The 20,453-nt window shown below is 35.5% G+C and overlaps 1 protein-coding gene across 6 annotated transcripts in view; it reads left to right on the forward strand.

Moving 5' to 3' along the window:
- Positions 1-20,453, forward strand: part of MIPOL1 (mirror-image polydactyly 1) — a 188,750-nt gene that overhangs the window by 59,415 nt on the left and 108,882 nt on the right. For all 6 annotated transcript variants that reach the window (XM_059849928.1, XM_059849929.1, XM_059849932.1 and 3 more), the window contains 3 exons: positions 6,115-6,244; positions 10,014-10,047; positions 10,307-10,477. In XM_059849928.1, coding sequence (XP_059705911.1) covers positions 6,115-6,244; positions 10,014-10,047; positions 10,307-10,477 — 335 coding nt within the window. The remainder of the gene's footprint in view (positions 1-6,114; positions 6,245-10,013; positions 10,048-10,306; positions 10,478-20,453) is intronic.

Raw genomic sequence — 20,453 nt, forward strand, 5'->3', positions numbered from 1 at the left:
CTTTTTATGGCATTGGAAATGTAGGAGCAGATGAATGCTGTGCACTAAATACATACAACAAACACAAAGCAATAAAGAAGTCGGCGTGTTCTATCAGTGTTTGTTCAGATTGCTTTATCTATAAAGTCACATTTAAGTGTAAATTACTTTTAGTCTATAACTCCTGGTACAGACTGGTGAAAATTCTGAAGTATTTTTCCTATGATCTTCTTATCACTATTTCACTTTTAGTTTTTCAGTTGTACATCATAACTGGAAGTAAATGAATGGTAGCTTTCAAAAAAGAGCTAGGAACTTAAGTTGTCTGTTTCGTAATAGAACATGTCAACACTATTTTTAAGTTGACAGTGAGCCCTGGAGCTCCTGATAGTTTGCCATTAACCTGAATAAGAGCTCTGTAAGTGCTTTAGAATTTGAACATTTCTGGGGATTATCTGCATTTTGTAACATGTATAAGCAGAGACCAATTAATGACACATTTTAAAGGCTTTCATGGCAATGCAGGGTTTTTTCCTTAATTTGGATATGATAAGCTTGACTTATTTAGGAGTTGTGAACAGCGTCATTAAATTTAGTAGAAGGAAATCTCAGAGGATTTTGATTTCTAATTTGAGTGGTTGACACATACAGGTTGGTATTTCTGTAAGGAGAACAAGCATATATCCATATGGTTAAATAAAATTTAATATATCTGTAAAACTTACTTATATTGAAAACCAGTTATTGTAGTGTTATATTGAAAACCAGTTATTGTAGTGTTATAGTATTTGCAGTATCTTCTACATACAGTGGAGATACAGTGGAGATACAGTGGAGATACAGTGGAGCTGTGTATAGGGATCTCATATTTTCTTTAGAAGACTTGGCCTGTATTCTAATTTTACTTTTCTTAATGAGTAATGGGAAGTGATTTTTGCTGCCATAAATGTTTTTAGTCCCAACATTTTCCTCTTTTGCCTCTCTTACTCAGTTTATTTTATTTACACAGATGACCTCTAGGAAATAAGCAAACAGACTTTTATCCTGGGAGTTGTGCTTTCCTTGCTTCCCCCAAAGTTCCATGTTTGGAAAATCATGAAAACCTGTTTAAACTAGAATGATTTCCAGCACACCTTCTCAGCACTGCTGTTTTAAAGGAGGTTTAAAAAGTATAGGAGATAAGTTTGCCAAAAGAATCAGGTTCAACTAAGAAAATATGTACACTGCTTTGACTCAGTAAACTCATACTTGGTATGGTTCATCTTCTTCATATTTACTTTTGCCCATATTAGAAAACAATTAGCTTACTAAACAAATTTGAGTATTTGGGATAAAAAAATCTACTTTGAGTCTCTCTCATTTGACTAAGAATTACATGATATTTGATAAGCTTGTTTAAAAATGGACATATCCAAATATTATTGTAAACACCCATTGATTTGTTTTACCTGCAATATAAGTATTTTACTTAGTTGGCTTACATAGTAGCTAATAATATTTGTTAATGTAATTTAACTGCTGTGAACCTTTACTGAACAAATATTGAAATTTATACAAGTCAAAGAAAGAGAATCTCTAATGACTTTTGTAAAAGCTTCCATTTAATAGTTAAGGAGAAAAGTTTATATGACATACCAGATGCAATTAACAGTAGATTTTACATTTAATAAAAAGAAAGAAGCATATGTATTTGCTTTATTCATTCCATCATAATTTGCATTAGAGCTGTGGGTGTTTAATGAGCAAATTCCAGCTAAAATGCTATATTGATTTTCTAAGTGAACTTTGTAATAGCTATCTACCTTACAAAAGCTCTCTGTTTACAATTGTTTTCTTTACTAAAAACTAAAAATGTTTTAGAATTGATGAGTTTAGCATAATGATTCTTTTAAACTAAAGAGCTCTTTTAGAGTATGCAGGGATTTTAGTTACAAGGAGAAAGATGTTATTAAATAATTTTTAAAAATAAAGTTTATACAACTAAACTAAATGTGCTGTACTTTTATATACTACAATATTTGCAAGCATGGGAAAATAATCCTTTTTTCTTAATTCAGTTCTCTGGGATTTAAATATTTTAACTCTTGAATGCCATTATATGTGTATGTGAATTAGTAAATTACGCATTTCATTTTAGCTTAATACTGGACTACTCATACTTCATTTCTGTGTGTCATTTTCTTGAAATATGAATTCTGTACAAATTTGTGTTTCTTCTTGGTCAGGCCTCAAGATGGAAAGGATAGGTGTGCTTGGTATGCCAATAGAAGGTCTCCAAGGAAAACCTTGTCATGGCGACCAGAGCAGCTGGTGAAAAAGTAGCTGGATCTGTTTTTCCTATGGATCAGGCACCAAATCAGTGTGGCAGTATGGAGTTAGTATTTTGCTGGATATGTCATATCTTTAATGGAATTTAGAAGCATGACTTGGTTTTACTCTCAATCAGTTTTCACCTCACATTTTTAAGAAGCATAGGGATAATAGTCTGGATGATTTTTACTCTTTCTAATATGAAGGAATTTCATGTCACTCTTTCATAGACTCTAACTGGACAGCTTATACATCACTTGTTTTCCTAGATATGGCACAAAATGTTTTGCTTTGCTGCTGCATTGAGACCTAAATATGTATGCATTCCACTTATTTCAAGCATGCTGTGGTCCTTACAGTCCTGAACTTCTACTTGTGACTCATCCATAGCTCAGTGGGAATGGGGAATGTTCAGACTACCTGGAATCATGTGACTGTCATTCCCCAGAGTAGGAAAAAAGGAATTCATAAAATGTTAAATAGGAGTCAGAAATGTATAGCCATTGGGTAACAAAAACATCAAACCTAAATTCAACTTTGGCTTAATGGTCTACAGAAGACTTAAGTCTTCTGTAGACCATTAAAATTAGCTAGATGAGGTCTTTAAGTATTTTTTAAATAAGTAATTTCTTTTGGAAGTGTCAGTATTGCTATGTTGTATTCAAATGCCATATATCTAAGTATCTTTGTAAATGCCATATATCTAAGTATCTTTGTTTTTTAACTTAGATTACTATGCAAGCATGTTGCATGGTTTTCTACATTTTCTCTAATCTGTTTTAGTATTAAGCGATTGACTTGCAATATTAGTTTTAAGGAACAGAACCAAAAGCCAGACACTTGTAATTTATATAGAATGACATAAAACTTACATGAATTATATATATATATATACACGTCTATTTTTTTTTTATATATATATATATATAAAATATAGAATTTACATGAATTATATAGAATTTTTAAATGCAGTTTGTGGATCTGGTCAGTGGGATATTTACACCAATGCTTTACTTTAATGGAAGGATAAAAAACCAACAAGAAAGAGTTGCTCAATTAAAGTTACTTTTCATAGCTGATTGTTAAAAGACAGTGTTTTGTAATAGACTTTTGGGTGGGGGAAGGGTTCACTGTTCAAAGGCAATTAGCGTCTGAGCTGCTGTCAGGGGTGGTAAGATTTCAGATAAGCAGGATGCTTAAATAACTTGAAAAATACCTTTTTCTGAATGCTTTCATACTGTTACATGTACATTACATAATGACAATGAAGCAAAAATCTGGTTTTTAAATGCCTGTATAGTCGTTATGACTACTGGCCGTATTTATGCAGAGAGGGACTTAGATATGCCAAAGGACAGTCACTCTACGTGTGCATGTACGTTCAAGATCCATTGCAGGAGTCAGCAAATTGTGGGGTTTCGTGCTGGGGGGAGGGTGTTCTAAGGTCTGACAGAAGTGGTGCACTTGAACAGGCCAGAAAGAAGTTAGCTAAACTGGAAAATAATTAACCTCAGAATAGTAATAAGTGCCAAATCTTCAGTTGTTTTAGACAACTTTCAATTCATTGCAGCAGTTGTTTTCAAGGTGAAAATTGCATAGCGTTTCCACTTGCAGCTTTATGGAAAGGGTTCTCTGTGAAGTGTCTCTGTTATGATGCTAGGTAAACTGACATAATTTACTGCAGAAACCATAGCAAACAAATATATTTAGGTACTGATAGGTAATAATTATCATAAGAATCAAACTGCTTGTGTACTCCAGATCCAGTCAGGACATAACAGTTGCACTGTATTTTACCCCGGCAGTCGTTGCTCTGGCACTAGTTTCCATCATCACACATCTCAGCAATCAAAGTGGAAGTCTGGTGAGCTGAAATGCACAGCCTAGGTTACCTCCTATGGTGTTTTCTTGTCCTTGCTGAGCCACCTACCTTTACAGGTATCAGATGCACTCTCTGCAAGTGCTGCAAACTTATTGCTGGATACCAGCCAGTGCAAATGCAGTGTTACAGCTGCCTTAGTCCTTAGTTTTTCCATTCCACATCAAGCAAAGTTTTCTTGTTGCAAACAGGGAAAATAGATCTTCAAGGAAATAAAAAAAAACCCAAACACTATTCTTCTGGATTAAAAAGAATTTAACCAGTGTTTGTTAATTTTTGCATACATTTCAAATTCTGATGCTGAATTTCTTTTGGTGGTGGTGTTGGCACACAACTTGTTACGGCTCTGACCTGACGATGAGGCTTGTGGCTCCTCTGCAGACTTTTTGTGAGGGGAAGGACTGCACTTTCACAAGTAACATTTAGCCTTTCTCTGTCTGATTTTGTGTAAGGGGCTGTTAGCCTGCAACATTTTGCTAGGCCTGCAAAAAATGCTTCCTTACTCCTCAGCGACACTTTTCTCCCCAGCTTGAGGACAAGAAGATTCCTTTTTTCTTGGTACTGATAAAATGTATTTTGTGCCAGTAATATAGTTGCTACAAAAATGTGCTACTGTGTTTCTGTTGTTTCATTCTGTAAAGAATATAATGTTTCATTATGTATTTCGCTATGAAGTTTTTTGTGCAATAATGTACAAAGGTGAAGTAAGAGTAAAATAACAAATAAAGGCAAAAAAGTTGATCTCAATTTAGGTAAGAATGGAGGGACAAAAGCTCTAGGCTTTTAGTAAAAGGGAGGAAGAAAAGAGGAAGGAAACCTTTCTTTGAGATCATACTGACTTAAGCAGTGGTTGAGAGAGGAGCAGATAGCTCTGTAGGGAGTAAGGAAGCCCAGCAGCAATGCCTTAACAGAGAAAGTTCTTGAGAAATAAACATCAAAATTTGAAAAACACTGTAATGTGATGTTAGGAGACTATGGCTATACCCCAGTTTGACAGACTAGAAGGGACAAGGAGACTGGAGAATTCAGGAACCTATAGATCTCAATTGAGTTTTTTGAGGTTCTGGTGAGAGAGAATATAGTCCTCTGTCTTGGAGTGACAGCAGTCTTACAGCATCCTGAAAGTCCCTAGACATTTTGAATGCATGGTTTTATGATGACTGTGAAGAGAGATTTGCAGTATTGCAGAGGGAAATGATGAAAATATGAATAAAGATTTTAGTGGAGGCAGGGTGGGGGTAAGGATTCTGGCAGTGTGCCAGAGATGGTGTTAGACATATTGACAGGGGAGAGGCAGGGAGAAAATGTAAGCTCAGGATGAGGAATGACTTGAAGGTGTTAGTTTGCTCCTAAGGATAGACAGTAAATCTTAGTTTATTGGTACCTAATGCTCCAAGGTCCATGTATGCTGTAACAGATAATATAACAGTATATTACACAATAAAGTAAAGGCTTGGCAGAGAAGGAGAGATGCCAGCTGTGCCACTCTTGTGATACCAGAGACAGGCTATAAAAATATTAGAATTTTTAATATCACTGTGCCACCCTGATAGGAAGCAGTCTGATGGTAGTAGTTTTAATATATGATTACTTTTAACTCTGTGTCCTAGAAGAAACTTGCTAGTGTTTTATATGATTCTGAGCTTTAAGAATTACTTTTCCTTTAAGCAAGTATTCAGAATGCCCAGTAAATCACTTTCTTTCCCTGTTAGATTTTATAGGGGTGAATTTGAAAACGCATAGCTTTATTTAATACCTTAAAGTATTGACTGTAACAATTAACAGCAATTTAGTGTTGTGTCTAAGAAGCAATATAGACCTTATGCAGAATAATCCAAGGTCATTGGAGAAGTGTTGATTTTAGGAGAGGGTGGCAAAGGCCAACATAAGTGCATCTAGTAGTGCTTTTCCCTGTCAAAAACTTGTTTGTTGAACACACTTTGCAGCTCTGGTGGAAGAGGTTTATTCTGCTCAACGGGAACGTGATGAGGCTGTCATGGCAAGGCTTAGGTTAGCCAATGAAGAGAGAGATGAAGCATTTCTGCGAGTCCAGCGTTTAGAAGAGTCTCTCAAAGAGTAAGTATACATTACCTGCACCATGTAAAAAGGCTCTTGTGTCACTCTGTGACAGCTCAACAGTGGTTATAGGAAAACTTAGCACATTATTATCTGTGCAATAAAATAGACTAGGGCTATTCTTTCTGGTTGGTTAATTTGTTAGCTGTTTTATAAAATCCTAGTTTTCTCTGGAGACTGAGAGAAGGTGAATAATTTTGATCACAAAAATTAAAAATATAATCAAAAGCTTCAGTATTGATTTATTGAGGGAGAAATAAGATGAATGTGACATTTTGTAGGGATCTTTTGACACGGAGTACCAGATTGTCAGTCAAAAGTTGCAACATATAGGAAATCAATCAAGGCTTTAAGCCCACTAGACATTTCCTTCAGCAAAATTTCTACTAATTATATATGGGTGACACAGTAAAAATATATGGGTTTTTTCCCTAACTTTAGTGTAGGAGCAGTTTGTAAGGTAATAAGGGTACAATTAATAGATCATAGATTTTTATGTATACCATTTTAACACCACAGAAATAGGCAATCTTATGTTAAACAGAAATAAGTCAGGAGAAAATTATCAAGAGTGGTTTCTTTCTCCCTTGGGATATAGGCAGCTTTGAAGCTACAGTTTGCTTCTCCATGCAATCCTTCGCCATCTGATTTGTGATGATCTTTGTGATCATCTTTGTTAGTCCCCCAAAGACTAGAGTGGCTGAGAAATTTCTCTTACTTTTCTGCCAGGAGAAATACAAAGAAATAAGCTTTCCATGGCAGGAGGCTAAATAGGTGCAGTTATTAGTTTACTAAATGACAGGCAATGATGTCTTGATTAATTGTTTCTACTAAGAGCACTCCTCTTTCGGGCAGAAAATGAGTCATCTTCTTTTGGGTATTTTTATAGTTGGGCCAAAGAATATTATCTAAATTAATTTCAATAATCTGCTCATAGTTTGTCCACCTTTACTCTGTAGAATTTACAAGTTACTAGGGTATTCTTGTATGTTCCAAGAGTAAAGAAAATGTTGTATGGCTTGAAATATCACATGATATTGTATATAAATAGTTAGCATAAACTCAAGATCTTTGATCCTGGAGCACTCAAGTAATGCAGAAAATTAATTATTCTGGTCTACAACCTTGGTCAATGACTTGGATTTCTGGCATGTTGCTGTTTTTTCTGCAGTGGAATCCATAGACACAGGAGTGGCAGTTCTTGACACACATGAATCCCTCAGAACACCTTCACTTGTTTTCCCTTCAGGCCCTTCTGTCCGCTTCACTCATGTTCTTGAAAACTGACTTAGTTCTAAGCAAAACTATGAGAAAAGAGAAGAAACTCCATTTCTCAGAGAACATGCATAGTACCCTCCTCAAAAGTGTGTCATTGCGGAAGGCTCTGGAAACACTGGTAATGCCAAAGTAGTGCTTTTTCCCAGGAGAATCAGTAACTCCCTTGACTGATAGTTTGAAGCCAAGCTATTACATTTTATTGCTATCATTTACAGAACAGCAGTTGTACTAGCTGTCATCCACTTGGGTGTTCTTTCCCATGCTTTATAAAAAGGTCTGATATCCTGATGCCATTCAGAGCCTCAGAACTGGTTTAAGAGATTTCCCTGTGGAGAACATCAGCTTTCTTTTCTAACTACCACCCTTGATAGTTTCTTCCTTCCTTATGGTGGTTGTTCAAAAGGTCAAGTTCCCTGTCTCAGATGTGGAGCACATAGAGGTTTGGGGTTTTTATAAAGAACATTGGCTACTTGTGCCACACTCATCAAGTTTTAGAGCACAAGTCACTCTTCCCATCTGCTTTGGACTTACTCCAATCAGAGAACTTTACAAGAGTGCAATATTGAACAGCCTGCCAACCTTTATTAAATGCTTTAATTCTTTCTTTAAATTAGCAGCCGGAGCAGTTCTATTGTCATTATTTAACTGTAACAACTAAAATTCTTTCAGCCCTGTTGGCCCTAGGGGTTATGTTATCAGAATGTGTTTAGAAGTGGGAGAGGAGGAATCCTTGCTGTTTAAAATCATGGTGGTTTCATTCATTGTCTATGCACAGCACAGGGAGATTTAACGGGGCAAATACACAGCTCTGGATGCTACTTATTTTAAATATTGTCACTTAAGGAGGTGTTTGTATACCTACAGACAGATCCCTTGTGGCAGTAACGTGCTGAAGGTATGCTTATGGCAGAAGTTCATGTTCTTTTTTTCCACTCCCATTTCTCCCTAAGGTATCTTGCTTACCCAGCCTGTTGGTTGGCTGGGTGATTTTGTTGACCCACACTTTTAGCAGTGTAGAAGTCCTCTGGAGAAGCTGGGTCAGTCCTGCCAATTTACTTTGACAAATACTGTTCTTTTCATTGTGAATACAAACTAGCTGGAGATCCATTTTTAAGTCCCACGTGAAGTGGTACTTAGAACTATGTAAAAACCTAAAGCAGGATCTTAAAGAGGATCTTAAAGCAGGACCTAAAACAGGGATCCAGCTCTGAGAATTTATTATAATAATATAATAGTTAATACTATTTTGTTTGTTATTTTATTATTTGTGTTACTTTATGAATCTAAGTCAAACCCAGCAAAAGTTAGCTTTTACTTTGTTTTGTTTAGTTGTGGTGCCAACTGAATATGTTGGAGTAGCTACTGCTTGTGAATGCCATATAGATATAACAGCTGTTATACACTGATAGTATATTCTGAAATATTTCTTTTTAATTTAAAAATTTCTATCCTGATTGATTTACTCTGCCTTATGTACTGTTATCTGCAAAAACTAATGGAAAATGTGGTGGTGTGCTGTCAAGTGTTCTTTAACATGTTTTAGCTAAAATCATTGCTTTGGAGCAGTGCCTGTCACAGCACTGCTGAAGTGTTGCTGTGTAGAAGATGCTTAATAGTACTATATCTGTCTTAAAATATCATAGGCTACTTTTAATAGAAGTCCCCATTAAGTAAGTAGCAGTAGAGTGGTAAGGTAACATTAATATGCTTGTTTTTCCAGAAGAGAGATCTCTGTCCATTTAACTAACCTTAGGTAAAATAAAATGTGTACTATCCCATTTATTAGATTTTTGTGCTATCACTTACTACTTTTACACAGCCAGTATTCAATGCTGTATGACTAAATTCCTCGTATCATCTTTGTATTTGACAGGTCAACATATGTTCTGTTGAAATAGAAGGGGAGGAAAGTGCAGGCAGGTTTGTTCCAGAATTAAATAAGGGCCTTGCAGAGAATTGGCTTAGCTTCCTATTTTATGCAAGATATAAAATCAAAATATTTTTAAGTTATTTCAACTGGTTTGGGATTTTTCCCTCATTTTGGAAGAAAGAGGTGGAAAAAGAATTCCTTGAAAATGAAAAAAATCCTATCAACAAAAGGCATGTTCTGTTTCATTTGGGGTGCAGTAAAAACAAAAAAAAACCCCAGCATGTAAAAGTTGTAAGCCCAGAAATAAATAAAATAAAAGCATCAGTCATTTCTATCACTGGGGAACTTTTTTCATCTAAGCACATATGAACAATTGATCCTTGTAGTCATATATAGCAGTAAACATTAATAACTTAACAGTCTGAAGTCAGTGCTGAAGATATGGAGCATTATTGAAAGATGGAGTCGAGCAGGTGGCACTTTAATATGTTCAGTGTCATGGTTGACTCTAAAGACTAGTAGAATGAAATTACTTGAGGTTCTAAAGATTTAAAAAGCGAACTCATTTTGCTGCACTAAGGAAATGCTACTGATCAGGCTTTCTGTGTCCCTTTTTTCTAGGCTAGAAAATATTAACCCTGAAGAAAATGACATGGTAAGCCATTCTCTGAGGAGATTTCTTGATGTCAGTCTTATATCTTAGAGGCTTAAGTTCAATTGAGTGGGTTTCAAGAACTAAGATGTGGGAAAAAGAAGAATTGACACACTAATAATGTACATCTTTGCTGCAATATGAAAATTCAATAACTTCACTCAGTCAATTTACAATTCACATGTGCCTATTAATTAAAACCCTATATTAAATAAAATATATTAAAACTTCATGTCTGACTAACATATAATGCTGTTGGTAGACATTACAGGAATTACTGAACAGAATAAACAATGCAGACACAGGGATAGATATACTGAAGAATGGAGCTATAATTCTGAACCGAATACACAGGACCAAAGAACGTAAAAAGAAAATAATAGCTGAGGAAATGAATGCAGTAATAGAGCAACGGGATGCTGCTTTATCTCAAGTAAGTCTCTACAAGTATATTATCACTCAGTAGAAAATTTATTTTTTTCTTCTTTTTTTTTCTTGGAGGGGGGCAGGGGATGGTTTACTTTTGGGGAAGAAAATTATTTTGTTTACTTTTCGCTCTTGAAAATCTCAAAGGAGAGCCCATGTAGTAAATGTCTGATTACTAATCAACTTTTTCTTCATGGTAGTAGTGTCCATTAAAATGGCATCCCTGTGTTTCATGAGAAAAGTTATGTTTGTATTTTTTGCACTTCATTACTCTCTGTCTTCTTTCTAAAACAAAATAGTTTTCAGCGAGTTGGCCAATCTAAAAGCTATTTAAGGCTTAGTTTTGCAGTGTGCTGTATTGGTGAAATGCATTGGATGACAGTTAACTGGGACAGAAGGATTTATAAAGGTTTGTAAGTAGCAAAAATGTGCATTAAAGGAAGGTAACAGGTACCACATGCAACAATGCAAGCAATTCCTCCTTTTGTTGCTTTACATGCAGGAGATAAAAATCAGCATGTGGTCCTTGACTCTCAAAGTCTTACCCATCTACTACGTGACTTGAAAGAATTTGGGTTCTTTTTTCTGCTCGGATCACTCATTGCCTGCAATTTCCTATTTTGACAGAACAGTAATTGTCTTCATTCTCTTCACCATAAAGAGAGTTTCCTTGCATTTCTCATCTCATGGAAGAGTTTTTCTGTCATTTCTTTGGTTGGAGTTTAGGTTTTTTACATACCTTTTTTTAATGGATTTTTAACTCAATAGGAATAAGTTGTAGGGAGGAACAGTCCAAGTAGGGAATGCATCTCCTGAGATAAGATCTTAGACTGGATGAAGCTCCTTAAGCCAGGCAAAAAATTTAATCTGACTCTTCCAATATTGAAAATTTTGATTTTTAATGTAAATAACCAAAGTTGGCCCACATGTAACTATTTTCTACTAGATTTAGAGTCAGGTTCGTGATCTTTAATGATATCAATAATGTTAATTGAATTTATGTTCTATTGAGAAGTCCTCTGATAAAAGCGCCCCCTCTACAAACACTGTAATTTTCATGCTTTTTTCAGTGATTTTCTGCATTCTCTCCTACTTTAACCTTGAAAGCCCCAACTGCCTGGTGCTTAAAATATTTTTTGTGTCTGTCAAGAGTATGTATTGCAAAAAATCTTAATGTATTATTGGTGGTATTTTACTTTCTGAGTCTATTTTTTCCCTTTTATAATAATATTGCTGGGATATTTCCCAGCACAACTACTGGGAATCGTCCAACAGCCCTTCCAAAAGTTTATGTTCTTTCTTCTTGCACAGGGCATTTGAAAAGTGAGCATCTGGTAACAGCTTTCAGCAAAAGAGAAGGATCTCTTGATATTTTTGTTTTCATTATTTCAGTTTTTGGTTCTTTGTTGAAGTGGACTTTCAGGCATACTTGGACCATGAAACTTGGACCATGAAACTTCTGTGAATGTCAGAAGAATTTCATTGTCGGGCATTTTAATACACATTTTCATTTAATTGATTTTAAGCTGTCTGTTTAAGGAGTAATATTTTCCAAGTAATCACCTTGAAAATAAATAAAGATAACAATTTTGGATAGTAGTGGCTCAAGTGTCACCACTAGTAAAGCCATCTTTAGGCATATCAGCAGAAAGCACAGGTAATGTTTACTAGATACTGCAGCTGAAAAAGCAAATTAATAGAATAATAAATCCTCACAAAATGAAGATGTAAATATTTGGTATTAAGCTGTCATACTATGATACCACTAGCCATTTATAGCACCATTGTTTTAAATTAATTGTTATTAATAAAACTATTGATCAAGTGTCTTCAAATATGTGATGCTTTTACAGCTGTTACTGTTGATTCTACAAAATAGGTCCTTGAAATTGAAGCTACCTTTTCAACCTGTGTTTCTCACTTGATGATTCCTTGGGAATTCGTACCATACTTGAATTATTAGTAGTCTTTTGTTAACATTGCGATAGCAGTAGTTATTACAGTGCTAACAGCAAGAACAATAGGAGAGGGATTCTACATTAGACCACAAAGGGACTAGATATAATTCAGGGGATGTATATGCTTAGCATAACAAATGCAAATTATTGAAAGTTAGATCTGGGGTTGCCTCAGGCATTCATAACACTGCAAGTTAAAATCTTTTTGTGGAAGTGGCATCAAATATGAAGGGGGGAATTGAGAGCAGGTTGAGAAGAAGCAGAAATAGAGTAAACCATTAGCATGCCGTGTCTGTCCTCTAGAAAGTGTGTTTGTAAAGTTCAGAGGTCACTGGGCAATGGAGATTGAATGTTTCGTGACACATGGTGTTGCTTTGTTCCTGGTTGCTGTTGTGTGGTGCTGGAGACAGCAACGTCATTTGAGTGACCACCATAGCTGGTTCCATATGATAGAGAGCTACCTACACAATAACAAGAGTCTGCACTCACTGTGTTTAGTGAAGCTGCATCTATTGCTTTTCACTGTGGTTTTCTTCACAACAGCCTGGCATTTGGCAACTGTACACAGAGAACCTATGTAGTGTGTAGCTTTTGGGGGTTAACTCACAGGATTTCTGATTTTTCTGAGTAAGAGACAATAATGTGAAAACCTTCACAGCTCAAACACATTGCTTTGATTTCTAATGAGGAATAAAGTACATTTATAGAGAATGGACATTGTATAAACTATGCATTTCCTATTACCAGGTAAATATGGATTACTTCCAACTAGTCTTTTAAATTCAGTTTCATCGTGCTTTGTTTTGGTGGCTATACTACTGAGCTGCATTTAATTAGACTGCAGTTGCAGCATACTCAATGATTAGCTAGATGTGATTCTTCTGTTTGGATTTTATTTGAATAATTATTTTCTTCTTCAAAAAATGAAGAGCACTGTCCATGTCTTGGAAAGACCATAAAAATGTTTTTTATGTCTGTAACATCCCAGAACCTCTGTGTATTTTTTGATATTTCCAGCGTGAGCATTGCTCCTTACTTGGAAGCAGACTGAGGCACTTCTATCACTGTATTGAGCTGTGCAAGTGTATGTAATCTCAGATCTTTCACTAGATTGCTGAGCAAATATGCAAACTACTTTTTGTATGTGTGAAAACAAATGAAATGGTATAAACTCAAATATTTGATACTACTTTTAGTATGTATTTTCAAGTGAATAATAAACAAACAAGTAAAGCATGGCTAAACATTGACATCCATCTTCTCCTGTATCAACCCCCTTAAAAAAACAAACTCAACAGTTTGGTTGTATTTGCTAAGATATGTTTGTTAGTGAACAGATATTGTGTGATACTGAGGATCTTCAGTGTGTTTTATGACTGATCCTCTGAAAGAAATAAAACATCATTTTCTTCTCTGTAACATTCAGTTTTGTCTTAACCCATTCAAGAAAAAAATTATTTGTTTAGTTGATCATAATACAGTTTTACCTTTCTTGAGAAATCTCTCTTGCTTGAGTAATCCAGTTAGTGACAGACACTTAGTAGAGATTCCATATGGCATACTCACATTGTGTGATCCTCACAAAATACTCTAAAGAAGTGGTTTCCAGCAGGAGGCAATGCAGTACAGTGTCTCAGCAACCTATTAGCCACATCACACCTTGTGGACAGGAATGTTAATATCATTACAGGGCTGGCAGCTGAAGACTTGAGTAAGTCATTACAATTACTTTTCTTCTGGTTTAGACAAGAAAGGGGACCTGTTAGTTGGTACAGCTTGAAGGAAGTGATTTTTTAAAGCTCATTAAGAGATTAGGAGATTGTGTGTTTGATATGTTTCCAGTCCTAACTAATTCTGTAAACGTGGGAGTTTTTTAATTGGTAACAGTCAGTTCTATACAGAGTTTTAAATATTAAAGATGTATATAATTTGTTGTTAAGGAATAGCAAGGGTTTCCTGCCTGGCAAAGTATCACCTCTAGTACACTGATCTTGAAGCAATAGCATAACTGGCAAGCAAACCTGGTTTTACAGCTTTGAATAGTTTGACCACATCCTGCTGTGCAGGAACATGCTTATGACTGTTCATGTAAAAAATTGGCAGGCACCCAGTTGCTCATCTGAAGCAAGTTAAAGAATCCTTCTCCATTTTGAGGCACAGCTTGGCAGCAGGCAGCACTTTATCATCATTGAAAACAATGACGAGATGCACTATGCTTGACTTCCCATCATTATCAGTTTCGACTAATGACTAATAACTGATAAATGTCTGTACTTAGAGCTAGTCAACTTCTTGCTAGCTTTTTGTTTTTGTTTTTGTTCTGCTAAAGTAATTTTCTTCCTTTTAAACCGAGTAGTGTGTAGAACTCTGTGTTGTCTGTGATTTACAGAGCATTAAGGCATTCTCAGCACAGGAGTGAATGGGTCTTACTGAGGTAGTAAACCCAAGAGCTGTATGAAATGTAAAAACAAGAAATATAAATTAAAAAATATTTACAGATCTTGGACCCCTAATTAGGGAATACTCAGATGGCAAGTTACATAGCCTCATGACTCTTGGGACAGAGGTCATCCCTTTGCAAACCAAACTACAGTGTGCAATGTTATTTTTTGTACTTTTAATTAGAAATCTGGTTTGGTACTCTGTGTTTTGGTACCCTTTGGCACTTCTTGATTAAGGGTGCTAATCAAGTTCTTGGCTGGAAGGAGCATATCTGACAGTATCCTCCTATCTACTCTCTCATAAGCACCTCTCAGTGGCTTTTCTCTTTGCCACTGATATTTGGGAATGGGAAAAGAAGAGGTAGGATGCTGTATCCACAGTTGTTTATGAACCAGGCAGCTGCTGTTGAGTACTGATGATTTTGGTCATAAACTTATTTCAGGAGGAAAGTGAAAGTAAAGGGAATGTTTATTATGCTTTGAGGATCCAAGAACTGTTTGTTCACTAATGGCTGGTTTCCTTTGGGAAGGCAACAGCAAGTTGATGTTGTTTTCATTTGCATCCTTTTCTCTGAGAGGTAGCTAAATGAATGGGCATGGGGAAATTCCTTGCCAACAGGATGGCTGAACAGAGAGAGAACACCTATCTGCAAGATACCCCTTTTTGCCCTGTGAATTCAGTCCAAGTCCTGAGAAAAAGCAAAAGGGATATGGAGTAAGATATAGAGTAGATTAAAAAAGAAAAACAATTTGAGATTTAACATTGACAATTGCACAGTGAATGCAGGGAGTAAAGAAAGAGGGGTTGGTTAAATAGTTGTCAGTTTGATTGGGATTCGCATCAGTGGCCTCAGGTAGAGCTCAAAGATGTCTCTTCTTTGGGGGTAATGCTGAGTAAAAGGGATCCTGAAGGGAGATCACAAAAAGGAAAAGTTATATGAGCAGTGGTTGTGATAAGCAATATTAGTTTTAGTCTGATTGCATTTCACTGCAACAGTGCTTTAAAATGTCACATTTCTTTCCTCTGTACCTAAATAAAGATAATTGAAAGTTTGACTAAATTCATGTTTTAGGAAGTCCATGTTATAATGAACATGGTTAATCCATGTTTTCTTTTCTCCTTCTCAGAATAAACCAAGTGAGTCTCCCCAAGCACCAAACCAAGCCAGTGATTGCTGTATTTGGGACACGTGGAGTAAAACTATTGTGAATGATGCTGAAGAGCATCAGGAATCCTTTACATCTCAGAAAAGGGCAGGTTCTTCACTACTTGGCTACTTAGTTTTTCAAAAAACTAACCCAGTTTAAAAATACATAATAATTCTTTACTTTCCAAGATGATTAGGTGTGCTCTGACTCTCTACCTTGGGTATATTTGTGCTGGCTTTAGCATGAATATTTTCCAGGAGAAAATGCCATTAAATATTTGGCTACATTTAGGAGATCATGAAGTATTTTTTGCCTCTGAAGTAGGAGCTTTAGTCCACTGGAGACTTAACTAGAGAAGAAAATGGCCAAACTTGGTTTCTTGCATGGGTTTTCTGATTTGTGTAGAATGCCCCCCCGCCACCCCCCCCCAAAAAAAAATAACACCTTTTTAGTCTTTTGCCATAGTGCTCTGTTCAATTTATCAGGGTATGTAATTCACAGTTTTCAAAGCATTAAGAAATCTGCGGAGTGGTGAGATGTTCAAACAGGATAGTAGGAGAAGGTTTAGGGACACTACAAATGTGTGTTTGTAGTGTCAATTTGTCTCTCACGCTGACGTAGCAGAGGCTGTGATTTCTCTGTAGGCAGGCATCTATTAATAGAGCATGGAACTCTTTGGTTTCACTGGAATTGGAATTTCATTAGTGAAAGCAAGTATTTTGCAATTTATTCCTTAGTTTAGACTTCAGTGAGTCTTTGGTTGCATGAGGTCTTGCATTTTTTGAGTTAATACTTCTTGCAGCTTGAAGTGCAGGTCAGATGGTAGGTCATTAATGGAGGGAGAGGAGAATCTGAAGGAAATTACCCTGAGGAGCTGTTATTCTGAACTTTTGTATTTAGTCCATGAATGCTAAGTGTGAATAAATATGTAAATGTTAATGAAGTGTTTCCTTGAAGAGAGGGATTATGGTTTTTCTTTTTGAGCTTTAGAAGCAAAATTTAATTGATACTGCATTTCTTCTTTTTGCTGCCATAAGGTTTTGACTGAATGATGCCTGGAGACACATTATTGTTTGCACTGTTAAATCACCTGTTGTTCCTCTGCAAACAGTGTGTTGTGCAGAATTCAGAAAATACATGTCTGCATAGTGTTTGAGGGCATGATCAAGCTTGATATCTTTAATTGTAAACTTAAATGAATTTCCAGTTGAACATTCATCCTCTCTTCAGTACCTAGACACTCCTCACCCCTTTGAAAATGGCAGTAAATTTGCATGCAAACATGTTCCATTAATTGCTGTTTGACTCATCTATCATGGGCTAAGCTTTATATTCACACAGCTTAGACTTTCAAGCCAATTTCTGGAATTAATTTAAATATTTAATGTCAAAACCCTAGGACGAAAGAGAGGAAAAATGTTTTGTATGCTTATTGATCACCTGTTTCAGTAGCAGCAATGCATAGAAGAAGCTTCCAATGTCATAAAAGCAGAATTCAGACAGTTTTCCCTCTGAAGAGCATGTAATAATTTCCCTCTTGTGCATGCAATAAGGTCTGTAGGTACCAAAACTCTTGTAGTGGTACCTTAAGTAGGTTTTCTGTGATACTTAACACTTCACAGATTCAAGTTAGGTACCAAGTGTTGAATCTGATTTTGCTTTGGGTACTTGTTGGATAAAATATTGGATTTCCTTAAAAAATTGGAAAAAAAAACCACCCAAAACTGTGTGCATAGTATGAAAAGCTGGTTTCCTTAGTCAACTTTCTAAGGAAACTTTATGCAAAATTACTTTGTTAGTTTGGATACGCAGATGAGTTTGCATAAGAATTCTTTTGATAATCAACAAAGATTTTTGTGTTTCATTTTTATCATTAATCTGGATTCTAAAAAGGCTAATATGCCTGGCCTGCACATGCACTTGCTTCTCCTGCCTTAACCCTTCTTTGGTGTTCATAAGTTGCAATTTTGTGTTTCATTATGCCTGTGTTAGCATGTAGTGTGAATTAGAGAGTGGTGGATCTGGAGTATGAAGTAGTTGTCAGCATCTTATGTCCACATTAACCCCTTTCCAGAATGGGGAGGGAGGAATTTCTTTGGTTTGGTTTGGTTTGGTTTGGTTTGGTTTGGTTTGGTTTGGTTTGGTTTGGTTTGGTTTGGGGTGTTTTGATTGTCTGGGTTTTTTTGTCAGATTTGCTGTAGTCAAGCCCTATGGACTGAATGCCATTTGTGTCAGAATGCACTAGGTGAATTCCTGGTTTGAGGCATCTTTGAGTTTGCTTAAATCAAAAAAGGAATCCAATTTGTTTTCTCTGATAGCACTCCATTAAGCAGAGAAAGTGCTAAGTAGCATGTAAATTGTGCATTACATGAAATTAAGGATAAAAATGAGATAATTTTAAGAAAGAGAATGAGATTTATTAAAATAAATAGGGAAGTGAAAGCTATCAGTGTTCTTGGAGAAAGTATTCTAGTATGGTTGTATTCAGACTTTTTCCTTTGAAAATTATTACACTACTTTATATACAGACTTTTTTTTGTCCTGTCATCAAGATGTAAATGAACCTGGTTGCTTCAAGGAGAAATAGGTTTCAAACTAGTAGCATAAATTGAAAATAAAGTGATACACAGAATAAAAAGTTTGGATTTAATTGTGCAGAGGAGAAATCTTCAAAGAATAGCGGGCAAACTCTATTGCTGATTGTGCCACTTCTACAAAGTCAGTAATTGACTAAGAGTGTTGTGGGATATAAGCTAAGAAGAATGAATAGAGCTACTTTTTGTTGACTTAATTTATTTTTATTTCCAGAGTCCCTGAGGTGAAATATTGACCTCTCTTCCAGCACTGCAATACCCTCCACAGTCATCCTTATGATTCAGCATGTGTGCTAAGCTCTAAAGAGAGGAGATGAGTAAGGCAGCTAAAGTCTAGCAGTAACAGAGGATATAAGGAAAAATTATGATGACAATGAAAAATGATGATGACAAGCTGATTATTCATTTTCAACGGAATTGTAAATGATTGGGACTGAAATTTGGTCCCAGATAAAAAATGTTTTTGTTAGTTCCATTTCTTTCTTTTCTTTTGTCCTTTATCAAGACAAACAGACAGCATATACTACAAGGTACACCTGCAATACCATGATTACAATATCAGAATAAAAAGAAATTTTGGACTTAAAATTTTTTTGTTAGTTCCATTTTTTCTAGATTTTTAACTATTTTTAAATGATCAGGTAACAATTACCAAAATGACAGTTTTCTCTCTTGGCTTGGTCTGAAAATCATGACCTTTTTTTCTTGCTTGTGAAGCTGTTAATCAATTTTTCCAAGTCCTTAGGCTTGATGAAATTATTTTACATATTCTGGTTTAAAGTGTGTAGTGATCCTGACCAAAAAAAAGGAACAAGAAAATCTATCAATATTCTCTTTATGAAAGAGAGATTTCACAGTAGCATTAACTTATCTTTGTCTGGTTCACCAAGTATGCCTACATTTGTTTGTTGTATGGCTTTACTATTTCGTGCTTCAGATTGTGAGTATCTAGGATTTAGCCTCTTTTCCATGTTCTGTTTATTCACTGTTAATTATTTTTCAAGCTGAGTTGCTTGAGAACAAGAAAAATTTAGCTTCCATTACCCTCTATTGCAAATGAAGGACAGGCTTTCCTATTGCATGCAGTCTGCTTGTGACTGGAAGATGCTCTTGTAAGGGAACTTTTTAATGCGTCCTGATGTTAATGCTTTGTTGTCATTCTTTACAGTCATGTTTTTGACTTATTGTCAAATATGAAGCACAAAATATCATTTGGTTTATAGTTTACTTTTGTGTTGAAAATGCTTTTCTAAATTACACAATTCAAGTACATAGAAATACTTAAAGGCCCTTAAGAAGCTGTGACTATGTAGAAAGTATACTTGTAGCTATCAAAAAAGAAAAATTATTGTAGATGAAGAACAGTATTAAATCATACAAGTATGACAACTTTTTGCAGTTCTGGAGTTGTTGTCAGAAATACAGAATGCAAGTGTCTAACTACACAGTATTTAATTGGTCCAAAATACTGAGGCAGTAATGCTTATGAATGTGCATGTTATATTGTTAATAATAGAATTGATAACTATCTTTTGAGAGAGAAATTTTATTATTTATTAATTACTAGCTATAAATATGTAAATATAAGTATATATATAACCAAATTTGTGCATCAGTTGTTGGTCATCTTTCAGTTACGCTGTTGCTTATTTCTTAATTAGCTTAATTATCTTTCTCTGCTACTCGCAGAAGTCTTATCAAAGATTAGAGAAACCCCAAAAAACAGTGTAAAGCACTCTGTCGAAATAATGGCTATGAAAACTTTGCTCTTCATTGTCTCTTGAGATGACTTTTCACCAATAGATAAGATTTCTTTCAAGTCTTGTCATAATCATGATGAG

Source organism: Haemorhous mexicanus, chromosome 6 (genome assembly GCF_027477595.1).
Source record: "Haemorhous mexicanus isolate bHaeMex1 chromosome 6, bHaeMex1.pri, whole genome shotgun sequence".
NCBI classification, from domain to species: domain Eukaryota; kingdom Metazoa; phylum Chordata; class Aves; order Passeriformes; family Fringillidae; genus Haemorhous; species Haemorhous mexicanus.